The 17,456-nt window shown below is 53.6% G+C and overlaps 2 protein-coding genes across 3 annotated transcripts; both read right to left on the bottom strand.

The window, feature by feature from the left end:
- Positions 1-4,118: 4,118 nt before the first annotated feature.
- Positions 4,119-13,310, bottom strand: ATF6B (activating transcription factor 6 beta). The gene is given in 19 exon segments (XM_059078171.2): positions 4,119-4,153; positions 4,156-4,362; positions 4,885-4,969; positions 5,111-5,222; positions 5,512-5,582; positions 5,782-5,863; positions 6,049-6,156; positions 6,319-6,498; positions 6,951-7,042; positions 7,135-7,320; positions 7,982-8,115; positions 8,277-8,408; positions 8,491-8,626; positions 8,767-8,852; positions 11,525-11,660; positions 12,185-12,276; positions 12,529-12,607; positions 12,747-12,826; positions 13,200-13,310. Coding segments are annotated over 19 exon segments (2,124 nt in total). The 5' UTR covers positions 13,306-13,310; the 3' UTR covers positions 4,119-4,133.
- A 530-nt stretch (positions 13,311-13,840) lies between these two features.
- On the bottom strand, positions 13,841-16,452 carry FKBPL (FKBP prolyl isomerase like). 2 transcript variants are annotated; one of them, XM_067043156.1, is made up of 3 exons: positions 16,358-16,452; positions 15,150-15,319; positions 13,841-14,976 (listed from the first exon to the last, which is right to left on the bottom strand). In XM_067043156.1, exon 3 carries the CDS (start codon positions 14,900-14,902, stop codon positions 13,865-13,867), a length of 1,038 nt encoding a protein of 345 aa, XP_066899257.1. In that variant the 5' UTR covers positions 14,903-14,976; positions 15,150-15,319; positions 16,358-16,452; the 3' UTR covers positions 13,841-13,864. The 2 variants fall into 2 exon arrangements, with proteins under 2 accessions (XP_066899257.1, XP_058934168.1); XM_059078185.2 differs by lacking the exon at positions 16,358-16,452 and having other exon boundaries at positions 15,150-15,349.
- Between the last annotated feature and the right edge of the window lie 1,004 nt (positions 16,453-17,456).

Below are 17,456 nucleotides of genomic sequence, written 5' to 3'. Positions count from 1 at the left end.
CTTGGAAGAGCTTATGTCTTATATATGTTTGCATTTTATCAGAAAAGCACTGGGCCTCGCATAGAGCAGGTGCTTCATAAACACCTGTCAAGGGCTTCCCTGGTGGCGCAGTGGTTAAGAATCCGCCTGCCATTGCATGGGACACGGGTTAGAGCCCTGGTCCCGGAAGATCCCACATGCTGCAGAACGACTAAGCCTGTGTACCACAACTACTGAAGCCCACGTGCCTAGAGCCCGTGCTCCACCACAAGAGAAGTCACCGCAGTGAGAAGCTCACCCGCCCCGCAAGAGTAGCCCCCGCTCTCCACAACTAGAGAAAGCCCGTGCGCAGCAACGAAGACCCAACGCAGCCAAAAATTTTATAACTAAAATAAATAAATAAATGCCTGTCAATACAGAGTTGTGAAATGACTGGGAGAGGAGGCTGTGGCAAGAGTGTCTGGCCGGGAGCCCCAGGGCAAAGGCAGGGAAGTCCAGTGGTCAGAGCCGGCTTGCCTTCACTGAGGTGTCCCAGGCGGTGGGCAGAAAGAAAGGCTGGGGTCTTATCAAGAGCTGTCTGCATGCTCTGGCTATTCTCTGAATCCTCAGTCCAGGTGTCTTCAGCTCTGGGCCTCCATCCTTGAATGAAGCTCCAAGTTCCTGTCCTACCCTCAGGAGGATAAGGGATAAAAAGTACAGCAAGGAAGGAAAGGGAAAGCCAAGGAAGACACAGAAGAGTAAGGGCAACTGAGGGCAAGGGCCTGAAGGATAGAGAGAGGGAGCAAAGGGAGGCCAGGGGCTGCGATCCAAGGAAGCAGTCCCAGACAGGGGAAGATAGAAAACAGTTGTACTGGGCTTCCGTTTACAAAGCCCTTCCTACACCGCAGCACTTTATTGATCTCACTTTGTGCTGAGGAAACAGAGGCTCTTAGACATTAGGGGACTTGTCCTGGGGACTTTACTAGTGGTGGTGAAGGTGGGCCTCAGCCCAGGTCTTCTGATTTCAAAGCCTGTATTCCTCCCCTCCCACAAGAACAGCCCCAGGGAGACTGAAGATTTAGGGAAGAACTAAATGAAGGGGCTTACGGTAGACTTGTTTGAGAAGAAAGGGGGGGTGATGTGGATTTTTGAAACTTCTTTCCGCATCCAGTTATTATGTAGATTCAGAAGAAATTGCCAAGTATAAGTCAGGGGGCGGGCAACACTCCATTATTGAGATCTGGGGGGAGGGAGGTGGTGAGGAAGGGGAATGTGGAGAGAAAAGATTGAGCCTGAGATGAAAGATGGGAGAGAACTAAGAGGTTGGGGCTGAAAAGGGGGCAAGAGAGCCACAGGAGGAAGGGTTTGGACCCTTAAAACTTCCTTTGCCTGGAGACATGGGTGTAGGGAAAAGGGAGGGGGGAGGACATTTCTATCTCATGACAAAAGAAAATCACACAATTATTTTGTTCTCTGCTCTGGGGCGGGTGGGCGCCCATATTTACCAGAGGGACCGAGGTCGCTGTAGCAACCACACATCTGGGCCCCGGAATCCAGATGTGCTATATCCAGAAGCCATAGCAGAACGATGAGGCAAACGTGTGAGGCTCTCCAGTGCTGGCCCCACAGCTGGGGAGAGGACGGAGGACTGGAGTGGGGAGGTGAAGGGAGAAGGGGGAGCAGAAGGAGGAGGAGAGGGCTGAGGCGGGGGAGAAGAGAGGAAGTCATGGAAGGGGACAGGGAATGTGGACCAAGGAGTGGAAAGGGCCATGGAAACGGGGTGGTGCACACAGGGTTAGCAGCAGGAGGAGATGAGAAGACGCAGAAAAAAGAAAGGGAGCAGACAGTGAAGCAGAGGGCGAGGAAGGGAAAAATCCAAAACCCGGGAGAAACAAACAGAAGAATAAAGGGTCTGAAAGAGAAGCTGATGACTCGTGGTGGGTAGAGGGCAAAGAAAGGCAGGAAAGAAGTCTAGAGAAAAAGAAGAGGGAGAGACAGTGGGTCAGGGGTGATAAGAGGAACAAAGGGCAGACTCTGAGGAAGGAAAGCAGCAGAACTGAAAGATAAAGAGGGTCTGAGCCAGAAGGGGGCCAACAGGAGGTGCAGGAGTGACAATGGCCAGCATGCTGCGGTGGCCTTCGATGGGGCTGCAGCTGGAGATCCACGTGGGCCTGGAGGGCGGCAGACTGACCTGCCTTCCCCCTCCACAGCACACCCACTCTCCACACCTCTCCTGATCCTTCCCACCACCCATGCCCTTGGCCAAGAGTCGGACTCCCGGTTCACACCACGGTACCAGCTGTCCCTTGCCACTAAGCCAGAGGAGCTGTATGCCCCACCCCAGAGCCCCCAGTCTGAGATACCAGTACTTCAAGCACTTTCCTGAGCTGGGGTCAGGAAAGAGAAAAAGCGATGGGACGATGAAACAGTGATGGACCCAGATGGGAGAAAAGTGGAACTGAGGAGAAAAGGACAATGTAAATGGGGGGAGAAAGAAGCAGGGGAGGAGAGAAAGGTGTGTCCACTAAGGACCAGGCACCCTGCACATCATCTTTCCTCCCCATATCAACCCTGAGAAGTAGGTAGGACTACCCATTTTACAGATGAGGAAACTAAGGCTCAGAGTGTTTGTCACCTACCAAGGACACCCACTAACAAAAGGCAAAGCAGGGACTCCAACTCAGGTGCTCTGCCTCCAAAATCCCTGTTCTCCTTGCACTCACTGCCTGGATAAGGCTGGAAACAGCTCGAGGGACCTTGGGACAGAAAGTGCTGGCGGAGGAGCCAGGGCTGCCCTCTGGAGGGAGGAGAGGCCTAGTTCCTGGGGGCCCTAGGTTCCAGGTTGCCATAGTTACTTGGTCTGTTTTCACCCCAAACACAGTAATGGGGAAGCGGGGGAGCCTGGCTGAACACGTGAGGTTCTTCCCGCTTTCAGCCCTCGGCTTGTGGCCCGGGCAGCCCCAGTCCAGCCACCTGGGCGTTGAGCCCAGGCCTAACCCACACCCTCCCGCTGACCCAGGATACTCCTGCAGGGCCAGGCCCGTGGTGCTGCTGGACAGGAGCTGCTGATGGGGATCCCCCCCCAGGCTGAGTGAGACTCGGCTCCTCACCCGTCGCCCTGTTCCCCTTCCTCCTAATTAGAAAACACAGCCTTTCCCGCCGGCCCCGTGCTCCTCCTTTTCTTTCAATTGGACTCTCAAGTTTCAGTTTCCTCCAGTTTAGGGCTAAGGAGATGCTCCTCAACGTGCCCCTTCCCTCCAAACACTGCCCCCTTCTCCCCTGTGGCTCCTCCTTTCTGGGCTCACAGCCCCTGGCCCCAGCTCCACTGTTAGTTCAAGCTGCTAGTCTTGGAAAGCAAGATGGGGGAGAACCTGCAAGAATGCAGAGGACCCAGGGAGGACGCTCACCCCGAAGGGCATGGGGCCCCCTGTCCTTCCTGTTTACTCAGACACATTCCGGGATCTGCATCCTCCAGCCTGTCACGCCATGGGACAGCCCTCCCCCACTCCCCCGCTCCCCCGCTCGACACCAGACACACCCGCGGTGCAGGGGTGGGGATAAGGGGATGACGTGAGCTCTGCAAGATCCACTGCACACCCACCCCATCCCAGAGCCAGCCATGTCTTCAGTACTTGATTCTCTGAACACTGGCCCTACGCAAGTCACTTTCCCCCAAATTCCCCGCCGTCATGAGCCAGTTAGGCAGGTACCATTCCTTCAACTCCCTCCAAGTTGTTTATTTAATAATAAAAAAGAAGATATGCACATACATACACCTGACCTCCCTCCACCTCTCCTCCTTGACTCTCAGGAAGTAGCTCCAAAATGTAAAAAGTTCCCTAGTCCCGCCTGGGGACTAAATTCCCACCTCCGCCCCCCCAAACAGAAACAAAAGAATAAAGAGTCCACCTACCCCAAAACTTAAGCTCATTCAACACCCTCAAAGAAAGAAGGAGGGACACGGGGTTCACAGAAATGAGAGGAGCCCTATATTCCAAAAAGGGGTGAGAAGAGAGGGAAACTTCCCCCCACCTCCAAATAAGAGCTTAACCCCCATACCCTGTCTTTCCTTTACCAATTGCCCCCAGCCCAGGGATCAGGAAAATTTGAAAGAGTCCCATTTGGTCGCCCCCGCCCCCTGCCCCCCAGTTCTAAGTCAGTGTGAGTCGTAGAGGTCAGGGATGATTGAGGTAGAGGGCTGACGGGCGGCCCGGTGGGCCTGGCTGGCTGCAGAAGCTGGCAAGGGGCCACCTGTGGCATTGCCCGGGGCTGAGGACGGCTGTTTTCGGAGCGAGGGGGGCACCGTGGAGGTCTTGATGTGAATCACCCTGGTGTCCATGACCTCACACTCGATCTGCATCATCTCCTCATAGTCCCCCGGGGGCCCCCGGCCTGACAGGGTCTCTGTGGGAAGTGGAGAGTCAAGGCAGAGGAGAGGGGGAGGCAGACGGAGAGGAGGGGTCAGAACGGTGGAGGTGGACAGGGAGGGAAGGGCAGTGATGAGGAGGCAGAGCCCCAGTGGGAGTTGGATGAGAGGGGAGGGAGGGAGTTGGTGCAGGGAGAAGGAAGGAAGTAGGGGAAAAAATGACATTGATGAGTGTGAGGTCACAGAGGAGAGGACAGCAAGAGAAAAAAAAGAAGAGTCTGGCAGATTCCCAGCCCACAGCCCTCTGCCCAGCACACCCTAATCAGCTTCACCTAGGGAGGACCCGCACGCACCCTCATCTTCCTCCCAGCAGTCTCCTGCATTTCCTTTTTCTCTCCAGTCATTTCTGGCTTCTTCTCACCCATGCATCTAGCATCTCTCTAGAATTACCGCGCCTGTCCCCATCTCCCCCTTCAACTCCTCGTGCTGGGTCTCCCCACTGGAACTTCCTTATTCCTCAATTTGAGGACCCCTCCCCACACGGGCAGAGAAAGAATTACCATTGGGGGCCATGGCGGGCATCACCAGGGACATCTTGGGCCGAGAGGTCTTGTTGTGGCTGATGGCTGGGAGCAGCAAGTGGTCCTGGGAAAAAGAGGGGTCAGGCGGGGAGGGTGGAGGAAAAGATGTTGACAGGCTCCCCGGCCCTACTCTACAGCCTCAACCTGCAGGCAGGCTGCTGGGGAACCCAGGGCGATGGGGATGGGGCCAGGAGGAGAAACTCACCCTTCGGAAGGAGACAACATAAAATGTGTCTTCCCGTCGGTCAATTGCATCCAGGAACTCTGGCTGCGAACGGTCTGGCTGGCGATACAGCTGCAGCTGGCCCACAGAATCCCTAGGTGGGCAGGAAAACGGGATTGGCGAGGAACTAAGCCCAGTACCCAGTTCCCAGTGGGAAAGGGGGAAAAGAATGAGAGGAAGACAGGAGACCCCCAGGGGATAAGGGAAGCATCATGCCATTGGCGGCAAAGATGATGAGCACAGGACAGCTCCTGAGGGTATAGCTCTTTAGAACTTTTTACATTTTGGAGCTACTTCCTGAGAGTCAAGGAGGAGAGGTGGAGGGAGGTCAGGTGTATGTATGTGCGTATCTTCTTTTTTATTGTTAAATAAAAAAGACTCACCTTTCTGGGGGCCCAGGGGGTTGGGTGGGGACTGCCTTAACTGGAGGCGACTTCTTCCATAGCTGAGACTTCTGGAAGGAGAAGTATCTGAGGATTTGAAGAGGGTGGAGGGAAAAGGGAAAAGAGACAGCCCCTGGGAGCTGACGCCGCCGCACACCCACCCTCCTACTGCCCCCAAAGCCCCATAACAAGATGCCCACTTAACAGCCCCAGGACATTCAGCCCTTGTTTTCAAGTGGCCTTCCTTGAACCAGCCCCACCCCCTCCTACCTGTCTCTCCTGGGGCCTCTGGGGCATCTTCCGTCGGCCTCTCTGGTGGCGCTGGACCCAGCCACTCAGCTCATCAGCAAGCCTGGGGAAGCAGAGGACCGGTAAAACCTCTGTGCCAGGCCAAGACTCCCACTCTCCTGGCCCACACATAGAAGGGAAGAGAGAGAGCACGGAGAGCTGGTGCTTCAGCACACAAGGACAGCCAGGCCGTCTGCGGAGGGGCCTCGGGACAAGAGGGAGGACGCCCCAGTTGTGAATGCCCCACACCTCAGGGACTCGGTTCGGTTGAAGTGCCGGCAATCAGAGGAGAGGAAGAGCTGGTCCAGGTCTCTCAGCAGCAGCTCCTTGGTGCCCCCAGGGAAGGCTGTCAGGTTCCTGGAGTGAGGCAGGGACGAGGCAATGACCTGAGGCTGCCCAGTGCTCTCCCATCCAACGGAGAAGGTCATGCTGGCAAGAGAGCAACTCCAGCTCCCCTCAAAAGGAAAGGTAACTCTGGGGGAGAAGACACACTCAAAAGAGAGAGGGCCCTCTCCTCACCTGAAACTTGGCTGGCCCGTGGAGCTGGGCTGGGTCTCCTTGGGACCCTGGGCGGGATGCTGGGGGTGCTCGACTCCGTGAACTGGCTCTTGCGCCGAGAACTCCAGCAGATGTCTCTGGGGTCGAGGCTCCTCTCTGCTCATCCGAGGAGAGATGGGAGCTGGAGGAGGCTCACTGATGCTGTGGATAGGAAAGGACAGAGCACGAGGAAGAATTCCAGCTTTACTGAGGGGCTAGTTAAGAGGGAGGGCTCTACAGATAGCCCACCTGGTTCCGATCTGTGCTACAAGACTGAATCTCTTCATCTGTAGGACGGAATGAGAACAGTCCCTACTCATCGAGCCAGAAAACATGAGAAAAGGAGAGTGCTTAACTGAGGGCCCAGAACTCACTAAGCACTTAATAGTCAGTATTTTTATCAATGTTCTCACCACCATCTCCTCCAGGACATAACGCTTATGAGAACAATGAGGGAACAAGAAGGGACTGACTGTATACACCCACCATCAGTGCCAAGGACACCGGAGCTGTCTGTGTGCGAGTAATGAAACTGACTGTGCCAGAGCAGGCAATCAGGCAGCCGGGGAGTGGGCTCCACCCAGAAGGCTCTGGGGAGGCATCGAGGGTCTCACCTGACAGGCCCGAAGTTGAAGGCAATGAAGAGAAGGAAGACCATGATGCAGACCACCTTCCTGTTTCCAGACCCTAACTTGAGCTCGCTGTTCTAAGATGCAGAGAAGGGGAGAAGCCAGAGAGGGGGAGTCATCCCAAGCAGCCCGTACTCCCCATGGGTCTCCCAAGGACACCGGGTCTTACCTCAGCCAGCAGGGCCTCCAGCCGCCGGCGGAGGGCAGCATTCTCCCGCCGGAGCTGCTGGTTGTCGGCCAGCACCGCCTGCAGCCGAGCTTCCAGCCCCTGCAGATACTCTTTCTTCTTCCTCCGGGACTGACAGGCTGACTCCCGGTTCTTGATCATTCGCTGCTGCCGCTTCAGCAGCTTTGCCTAGGCACAAAAGGGTCAGAGAGAGAGGGGAAGAGGGGCGGGAGAGGGGCATCACACCCTCCAACTCCAGGGACCGAGCACCCAAAGCTCACACGGGCCCCTCTCCTGCCTTCCTAACCTCTACCTACAGAGCCAGAGAGGTTCTTCCTCTCTGCCAAAACATTCCAGGGAAGGGGCCCTTCTCTCAACCACTCCCTAATCCTGTTCCTCAGAGCTGAGAGAAGTCAGACTATAGGAGGAACTTCCCCCATCCTGGTTCTTGGTGGAACCTCAGTTCCTCTCCTTGATGGGTGGTCTTCCTTCTTCTCAATTCTCCTTTTTAGGACCCGAAGTTGAAGCTTGCTAAAATTAGAGAGCAGTTTACCCGGTTTTCCCCCTAGGAAGCAGCCTCCCTCTTCTATAACACAGTATGGCTCCCCTGCCTTTGATTTACTAAGACCACGCCCACTTCTCCACCTGCAGGGAGAGCACACCCAGGGATCCTAAAACTACATGAAGTAGACACTCATACATAAAACAGGTCCACTCTAACCTTCAGGATCATCTTACGGGCCTGCTTCCTCACTTTCTGCTCCCTTCTCACTCCACAGTTCTCTCCCACGACAGTTCTCTTCCCTTCCCATTACTAGCCCTACTCCTCTCCTCCCCAGTAAATGCTTACATCCACCTCAGGCGGGCAGGAGTTCCCAGGCATAGGAGCTGGAACAATGCTCTTCCTCTCAGGCCGTGGAGCAGGGGGGGTCAGTCCCTCAGGCTGGACTCGAATAGCACCTTGGATGAGAACAACCGGGGACACTGGGGCAGGCGGACAGGAGAAGGAGGTCAGAGAGCTGGAAGTCAGGTGGGTTCCTTGCGTCCACACCCACACCTGAGCACCCAAGCATCGGGAGGCTCAATGGCTGTGAGCCCCCTGAGAAGGTCAATCCAGGCCACCTCCTTCTCTCCTTCTTTAGTACCTGGGGGTGGCTGGACAAGGGGCTGCAACAGGACAGTGGTGCTGGGAGGCACAGCTCTCGGTGGCATCGGGACAGTGGTTATCACCACAGGTTTGGGCTGCAGTGGTGGCTTCCGGGCGGGCAGGGGTTTGCCTGAAAGTGAAAGGAAGGAAGAAGAAATGTCAGGGCTATAGGCCTCTTGCGAGGGACTCCAGGTGTCAGGAGGCCTCATTACCTGAGGAGCCATCAGAGGACAGGCCCATGCTGATCTGGACAGCTCCAAGTGGGGGGCCTGAGACATCCCGCAAGAGACACCCTTGAGGGGATGGGGACTCTGTCTTCACTTCCAGTACCTCCTCTCCTATAAAAGCCTACGTGGGGCATTCCAGAAGATATGTGAGTCAGGAGGAATGCTGAGGAGACGGAGCTGAAGAAGAGAAAGCTCTCACACCTCTGAGAGTCAGAGGGAACGCACCGGCGTGCTGGAGGGAGGAAGGAAGTGGATGCGCACCTGGTTGGGGGACTCCGCAGAGAGCAGGGAAGCCTCCGAGTTGATGGAGGAAGATGGAGAGACAGGCTCTATCTTAATCTGGACATCTGCGGGACAATAGGATGAGACAAAGACCTGGATATCAGACAAACACTGAAGGAGAAGAGGGCTACGATGGGGAAATGGGAGACATGGTCATTTCTCCTTGTACCTGCAAGGAGAACTCTTCTGGCCCAGGAGGGCAATCCAGAGGAGGGGTGCTGTGGAACTGCTAATCTGCTGCCTCTCCTCCTACCTCTTTACCCAGGACTCCCTTTCTCCCTCCGTGGTCCCTAGCAGCCGCTTTCACCACGGCTCAGTTTCCCTCAAGGCTGTCCTTGCGCTTCTCCCTCCTTCCTCACACATCTGGTCCTTTCACACGGAGGAGGCCCAAGCAGGGGGGTTCGGCAGCATTTGTACGGGCCCAGATTCCCGTCTGGCTGGATTTCTACCTCATCCTGGCCCAGCGCGATCACGCATCACCACACTGACACCCGCCCAGTCTGCATCTCTACCCTTGACTGCTCCCCTGCACCCTGACCCTGACTCCCAAGCTGCCTGCTGGTCACTTCCATTCTCATGCCTCACCGTTCACCCAAATTCAACTGGCCTTAAACAGGGCTCACTGCTTGTCCCTTCATACAGATTCCCTTCCTACTGTCAGCCTTCAAAGCTCAGTCACCTCTGAGCCTTCATGGCTTCTGTTAAACCTATCTATAACAAAACAAAACAAAACAAACAAACAAACAAAACCTATCTATAAGACTTGTTGATTGCCCCATGGAGGTGAACCCGTCTGAGGGCCAGATTCAGCCCCAAGGTCAATGGCCTGCTACTACCTCTCGTCCACAGCATGCATTTTGATACTTAATTATATGATTGCCAATACTGCTATTTCAAAATTTCATATCTACTTATATATTTTGATAGGTAACACAGTCATATCATACAAAATCCCAAAGGAAGGAAGGGGAATTCAGTGAAAAGGGAATTTCATTCCCTTCCTTGTCAACCAGACACCCAGATCCCCTCCTCAGAGGTGACAACTGTTTGAGCTATTAACCATGTGTTATAATCCTCATGAAACTCTCCAAAAGCAAGGACTATGTCTTATGCTTCATGTCTATCAAAGTGATGGGTAAAGTACAGGCCCTCAAAAAATACCTAAATACCAGGGGAGAATCTGACTCCAAAAACACTATCCTTTGCAAAATCATCAATAATCTTCTCGCTGTTACAGACTTTTCAATCCCTATTTTGTTTGTCCTCTTTGTAACATTTAATCGTATGCTGGATATGAGCTGTTTGTCCCTCCAAACCCACTCTCCATCTTTCCCTGCCCTACTCTGAGGCCCCGGGGGAAAACATGAATGGAGTGCACCATGGGACTCTCTTGCCTTCTAGCTTCTGGTTAAAGTTCAACCAAAGGGAGGTGGTGCTAGGAAACCCTGAAGTCGCTTTGAAATCAATGATCCACATGTCCCACGCTGAATTCACCATGCTCCCTGACCAGGGGGCTCCTGCTCCTGCAGTCTCCATCCAGTGATCGGTACCCTCACCCGCCGGGTGGCTGCCCTAGCCAGGAACCCAGGCACACTCTTTCACCCCTATCTCTCTTCAACGCCCAGGGTGGCTCACTGCACTCATCCATTCGAATTCATGCTTCCTCAAGTCTGCCTTCTTCTCAGCAGCTGAGTTTCTTACTTGATTAACCGCATGAACCTCTTTCTTGGTCCTCTTTCTGCCTCCAGCCCTGTGTCTCTGTAACCTGCTCTCTACTGTGCCACCAGAGTCCTCTTCCTAATCATATTGCTCTCCTGCTTGACTCTTCAAAGGCTCCCAACTGCCCACAGGAGAAAAGCTAAGAGTCCCTTAGCAGGGTTCCTACCTGGCCCTGCAGCCTCTGTATCTCCTGGCCCTTCTCTACTCCCCCTCCTCAAGTCCTCTCTAAAGAGATGCAGGTTCCTTATAAACACAACCAGTGTCCACGTTCTTCTTCTGGCTAATTCCTATGTGTCCTTTGAAACTCGGCTCAGGAAACCTCTCCGCCAAGAGTACACCCTTGAGCCAGCCCCAATCGGGTGAGAGGCCCCCTCTTGTGAGCTTTCAGGGCGCCTGTGACAGTCTCTACCCTAGAATTAGCATACCTTGCTTGGCTTTCTTCCCCCCACCACACTACAGGAGCCTCAAGTCAGTGTGGTGGTAACGTGTTCGTCACCTTTGCCAACTCCAGCACCCTGTCCAGTATCTGGCATGGAGTAGCTGCTCAATAAACATATAAGAGTAACTAAACTCAATAACGCTTTTCAAAATAGCACAAATAACGTTTCTTGTAGAATCCAGAAGTTGGGTATATGGTATTCCAACTATTCTGTATGTTTGAAAATGTTTATAATAAAACCTTCAGGGGAAAAAAATCACATAGATAAAAATGCCCTAACCTGTCTGAAAGTTTATGCAAAGCAACAGGAAGTTAAATCACACAACAGGTGAATAGGAAAAGAAAAGAAAAAAAAAATCATCCCCATTTCTTCCGTGCTTCCCTGGCTGTGATTTCCTGAAATCCTCCCTCCTGCTCCTGGCCTCTCTCCTGGTTATCTGCCATTTCTCCTCCCCACCTTCTCCTCCTCATCCTGCTGACTGCACTCCGCTTCCCATACACACATGCGTATGCACGTATGTACACGCATACATACACTCTACCTTGGTAAAGCCCGAGGATGGTGCAGGCTGTTATTACCTGAGGGATCATCAGAGGTGGGACCCACATTGATCTGGATGGTTTCAAATGGGGATGTTGGATCATCTCCCAGGAGGCAGAGTGAGGGTGCCAAGGACTCTGACTTCACGACCAGCACCTCCCCTACACCAGAGGCCTGGGTAAGAGTGGGGGTAAAGCAGGGGGGACAGAAACAAGGAACGAAAACAAAGGACGTGTTGAGAGTAAGAGCAAGAACAAAAGCTTTCGAGCTTACAAACCACCAATTACTTGACATTCATACTCAGCATCTCCCTAGGCTGTGTCTGGCCCCTTGTTCTCTCTTTCTATTTTATTCTTGGGAGGGGTGATGAAGTCTCATGATTTCAAATATTGCCTTAGAGTGGACAACTTGGAAAAGAACAGTTCCAGAATTCTCAGCAGTTAACAACTCTCTTCTTCCCAGGCCTCCCATGGCTGCCACATTTCTCTGTATATTAAAAAACTCCACCTTCAATTCTAGACAACCGAAGAATGGAAATGTGAAAAATGAGGATATAAAAGAAATAGCAAAGGCAGAAAAGAAGCCCCCCCACCAACACCCCATGACTCACAGCACACAAATCATTCCCTCAGCGTCTATAGGTGAAGTCAAGGGAGCTGAGTCCCTGCCACAGACAGTAGGAGGGAGATGACACTCACCTGGCTGGAGGGCTCTGTAGAAAGACGCGACGATTCAGAGCTGAGGGAGGAGGAAGAGCAGGGAGAGGATGGCTCAGACTTCACCTGAAGATCTGGAGAGAAAGGGGTTAGAAAATAACCTGCAAGCAGAGCCTGACAAGAGTCCAAAAAGTGCCTAAGATTATGGGGTAAGGACCCCTCACTAGGGCAAGGGGGAACGAACACATATAAAGAATCAAAGAGGGAGAAGAGTACACAGGCAATCAGGTGGAGGATGCGTGAGGATAAAAGAAAATGCAGTTTCTGGGAAACAACGGAAGATCAGGGTTTCTGGATGAGGGAATGACACACAGAGGGTAGCTTACCTGGGAAGATAGGCAGAGAGTCCCAGGGGGGTTCAGGAGGGCTGACATCCATCCCCAAGTCCAGGGAACTACTGCCAAACTGAATAAGGGAGGATATTAGATGGCAGGAGTGTGAGGATGAAGGAGTGGCTCCAGATTAGCTCAGGCCTGGGGATGAGTCCTGGTTCTGCGACCACCCTCACCCACCAAGCGTAAAAGACCAGGCTGGGGAGCGATACCGGGACATCCTGCTCCGGGCAAAGGAAGAGCTGCGTCTGCTCCTCGGCCACTTCATCCAGGCCGGCGTATAAGGTGCTGTCTGCAAGAGGTGCGGAGGGTCGGGGGGTCTTCCGGTAGCGCAGCCTTCGGATCCACACAAAGCCCTCGACCCATCCCTCATTGGCTCGGCTCGGCCAGACCCACCGCCCGCCCACTTGAAAAGTGATATAGGCAAAGAACTGCAGCCCCTCCCTCCCCGACCCCGGAACAACTCCATATTTCCGCAGGAGCGAAGGTCTTCCCCAACTCCCGCATCCCCCGAAAGCACAACTAGCCTCCCGTTCCGCCCTCCTTCAGATGGTGCATTCCGTATTTGCCCAGCCTTCCTCTTTGGGCCTCCGCTTCCTCCTGCGTGCCTCAGGGTCACAGTACGCCACAGCCCTCTCCCCTCCCCGAGGCCTCACTCTGCGCACCCCAGTCCTCCGGGCTCAGCAAATTGTCGGTGAAAAAGCGCGTCGGGTCCGCAATCTCGCTGAGGAGCATCAGCTCCGCCATCTTTCCCCCCGCCCCCCGAACCATGAGACGGCTCCCAAGGCCCGCCTCTCCCCATCATCAACTAATCAGTTGGCTCTTTAAAAAAAGGGGGCGTTCCGGAAGCTCTACCGACCAGTAAGAGACCTGGGCACTGAGCACATGAGTCAATAGAAGAGGAGGCTGTACAGGTCGGGCCAATGGGAGTGCGGCAGGAGGCTAGCACCCTCGCAGCACCGGGCAGTGAAATTTGCGCATGCGCCAAACAGGACCCAGCCAGAAAGCGCCTAGGAAATGTAGCTCCATGGTTTTGAAGTTCCGTCGTCTCCCCCAGCGTGTCCTAAATTTAGAAGTGTAGACGGCTTCTATTCATCTTCGGAGATGGATAAGCCCCGCAAAACATAGCACACGTGACCATATGGCTTTTTAACGGTAAAAGGGTAAAGAGGGACACTGAGACCACTGCTACCTTCCCTAGGAAGGCAAAAAGCTGGGAGTGGGATATGGGTGAAACCCTCCCTCTGGGCCCCCCCACCCCCACCCCCCAAATCGCACAGCATCGACCACACTTGACAGGTTCCTGTTTCTTTTAAGGTTTAACTTTTAATCAGCCAAACATCTTGCGCAGCCCCTGAGCCAGCCCTGCATCCTGTTTCTTTCCCTGAATGATCACCTTTCCCAGCTCCTCCTGGGCTGCCCGGTTTTTTGGGTCTACCACCAGCACCTTCTTGAGGTCAGCAGTTGCTTTTTCCAGGTTCCCAAGAGCAGCCTGGGCAACCCCCCTTCGGTACAAGGCCTTTAAATGGCCAGGCTCCCGTTCCAGAACCCGGTCACAACTCTGGGCTGCCAAATGGGGCTGCCCTAGCAGCAACTGACAGGCAGCCAGGTTGGCATGAAGGACAGTTCGTTCCGGAGAGCCAGGTGGGGGTAAAGTCAGCAAGAGCCGAAGAGCCCGTCCATAGCATCGGGCAGCCGATTCAGGGTTCCCAGCTCGGAATAATTCTGTGCCTCTTGCACGTTCTTCCCTGGCCAGGGCCTCCTTCTCAGTGGCCTCCAGTTCCCAGGAGTCCCGGCCCTGGGTGAAGGAGGCCAGTGTGAGCCTGACAGGAGGTCCAGAGCGCCCAGGGAGCTGAAGCTCTGCCTGCTCGCCTTGACACATGGACTCCAAGCATTTCTCTATGAGCTCCCCCCAGGTTTCTTCCCTCCATGGGCCTAAACCCATAGTTAGCTCCGTCCAGCCCTCTGGCAGCCCTGACCCCAAAGTAAATCCAAAAGCCTGTACCCGGCAGCGGGAGCCCAGCTTGGGTTTGTCCAAGCCATGGCCACGGATTATGATCTTCTTGATAAAGCTCCCATCCGGACAGTACCAGAGATCAGAGTCTTGAAGGGGCTCTGGCACCTCACTGGCTGATCCATGAGACTTATCAGAGTCTCCTTCAAGTCCAGTGGCCAGATTTTCAGTTTCTTGAGGACTCTCTAGAATTTGGCTGTCTGGATCTGGGCTCACTCTCAGCTCAAGGATTTCAGTAGGAGGGTCTCGGGGCTGCTGCCTAATGTGAGTAGTTAAATCAAGGTTCTTTTCCCATTGTTGTTGCGCTTGAGAGGTGTCCTTCTCTCCCACTGGATTGACTGGTGGCGTCTCCATTTAGGTGCCTGGTCCCTTCCAATGTGGGTAAACAGTTTTGGTCAGAAAGGGATGGACTAGGTTCAGGTCCGCACCTGATTTTAAAAAATAAATAAAAACAATGTCATTGGCAGGAATCTTATTTAGATTCCTTTCCCGGTTCGAGCCTCCGTTCCAACCCCGAACTAACCCAGAACTATAAGTTCCACAATTCCCTGCGGCTTGGGTAGCCGTCCCAACTACGGACACCGATCGAGTCAAAAAGTACCTGGGCGGTTGAGGCGCCTCGCCTGGCGGCAATAGCCGGACCCTTGGAATCACCTCTCCTTCCGAAGGTAAGTGCTACTGAGGTACTGTCCTCGGAGTCTTGCCTCAGGCGGAGAGGACGGTCGGGGGGCTGGGCAGGGGACAGCTGGACAGAGACACTGACAGCTAACCCTGGAGCCCGCGAGACAGCGAATCTAGTTAAAATCCTGGCAGCCAATCGGGAGGAGGGAGAAGTCTGGTTAGCCCGCCTTTTGGACGTGACGTCATTTCCCCCACACGCTCACCCGCCACACCCCCGCAACCGGGAAGCTCCGGGCCTTAGCAACCGAGCTAGGCCAAGTCAAACCTAACTAGGCGAGGTACGACTGGTCAGGCTACTGCGAGTGAAAATCTAGAGAAGGCCTGGAATGGGAGGTAGGGGCGAATGAGACTATAGCGGGGAATGGTGGAGCTGGTGTCACACGGCAGCGACCAGTCCTTATATCTGGCGACCTCAGGCCCACCTGTGCTATTCTCCTTATTCCTACATTCGGGGCTCCCAGCCAGAGTCAACCCGCCTGCTTCTTCGCCCATTCAATCCAGGGTGCTTCAAAATAAAACCTTTCTCCCCAACCGGCCCTATTCTCTTAGGGGACCACCTGAGGCTTGCCTTACCTTTCCCCTCATATTCATTAATGCCTTTCGAGCTCTTCTTCCTCAAGAAATCTTAGACAGTGCTTTTCAAACTTTGCTGTGCCTACACACTATCTGGGGAACTTGTTAAATTGCAGGTTCTGAATTAGGGGGTCTAAGGTGGGCCCTGCAATTCTGCTTTTTTTTTTTTTTTTTTTTTTGTGGTACGCGGGCCTCTCACTGCTGTGGCCTCCCCCGCCGCGGAGCACAGGCTCCGGACGCGCAGGCCCAGCGACCACGGCCCACGGGCCCAGCCGCTCCGCGGCATGCGGGATCCTCCCCGACCAGGGCACGAACCCGCGTCCCCTGCATCGGCAGGCGGACTCCCAACCACTGCGCCACCAGGGAAGCCCTTGCAATTCTGCATTTCTAACAAGCTCTTGGCTGCTGCTGCTGCTGCTGGTCCATGGACCACAGTTTGCATAGTATGATTCTAGAATAACCTCATCCCATTCTCTTCAACCTTTGGTCTGTGCCCCTTTAGTTTGTCATACATTTTGTACGTATAACTGGTATAACCTGCTCCACTGGGCGTACCTGTGGAAAACTTGTCCTTCTCTTCCTAATAAAATATGTAGGTCCCCTTTGTGATTCAGGCTTGCTCATCCAGCTCCCTGCACAGGCTGGCACTCTCCGTCCTCACTTTGGCTCCCTCTTCAGTTTGCTCTCTAACACCCAGACTACAAGGACCATACCAGGACAGCCAGGAGGGGAGGTAATTTCATCATTAGCCACAGATTTGTGTCAAAACAGTCCTCTCCGTTTTGTGTTGCGTCTCAGATCACTAACTTAGACTTTTTTTTCTCAAGTTTTATTTCTAGGTTCTGCACTCTAGTAACCTTAGTCCACTGCAACTAAGGCTAAATACTCTGATTCTTGGAATCCTTATATTCCTATTGAAAATTAATCTACCTTTTCTCCCTCCCTTTTCCCTGTTCCATTTCAGGGATTTCTGGGAAAGGCAGATAGTCTAGAATGAGTCACAAAAGATTTGATTACATCCTAATCCCTGGACAAAGGTTGCTAATTTGTATTATGTGTGTCTTAAAGGAGAGGTCCACTCCAATGACCCTTGAAAGATTAGCTTCTCTCAATTAAAAGAAACTGTACTCTGCTACAAATGTATTGCTTTGTAATGTCTCTTACTCTTTTGTGTGTGTATGTTTCAGTTCCAACTGAACTGAAGAGGCAAGGACCTTGCCTCTATTTCTTTTGTGTATTATCTCCTTCTTCATTCATTCATTCAACAAATATTTACTGAGCACCTGCTATGTTCCAGGCAGGATGTTAGGAACTAGGGATACATAGATGAATGAGGCAGAGACAGTCCCTGCTCTCGTGGAACTTATAGTTTGGCCATGGAGAATAATTAATTACAGTGGTATGAAGACGCGTGAGATGCTATGAGAGTGAATGAAGGATGAGGGAATATTCCTTGAGGATGAGACATTTTTGCTGCCATCTAAAGAATGAGTTAGGGGCTTCCCTGGTGGCACAGTGGTTGAGAGTCCGCCTGCCGATGCAGGGGACACGGGTTCGTGCCCCGGTCCGGGAAGATCCCACAGGGGCTGGGCCCGTGAGCCATGGCCGCTGAGCCTGCGCGTCTGGAGCCTGTGCTCCGCAACGGGAGAGGCCA

The sequence above is a fragment of the Kogia breviceps genome, chromosome 10 (assembly GCF_026419965.1).
Source record: "Kogia breviceps isolate mKogBre1 chromosome 10, mKogBre1 haplotype 1, whole genome shotgun sequence".
Taxonomy (NCBI): Eukaryota; Metazoa; Chordata; class Mammalia; order Artiodactyla; family Physeteridae; genus Kogia; species Kogia breviceps.
Note: the sequence above shows the minus strand (reverse complement) of the source record. Positions and strands in the feature narration are given on the sequence as shown.

Excerpts from the sequence above, each read along its gene's own strand:
- FKBPL (XM_067043156.1), bottom strand. The coding sequence starts at position 14,902 with ATGGAGACGCCACCAGTCAATCCAGTGGGAGAGAAGGACACCTCTCAA.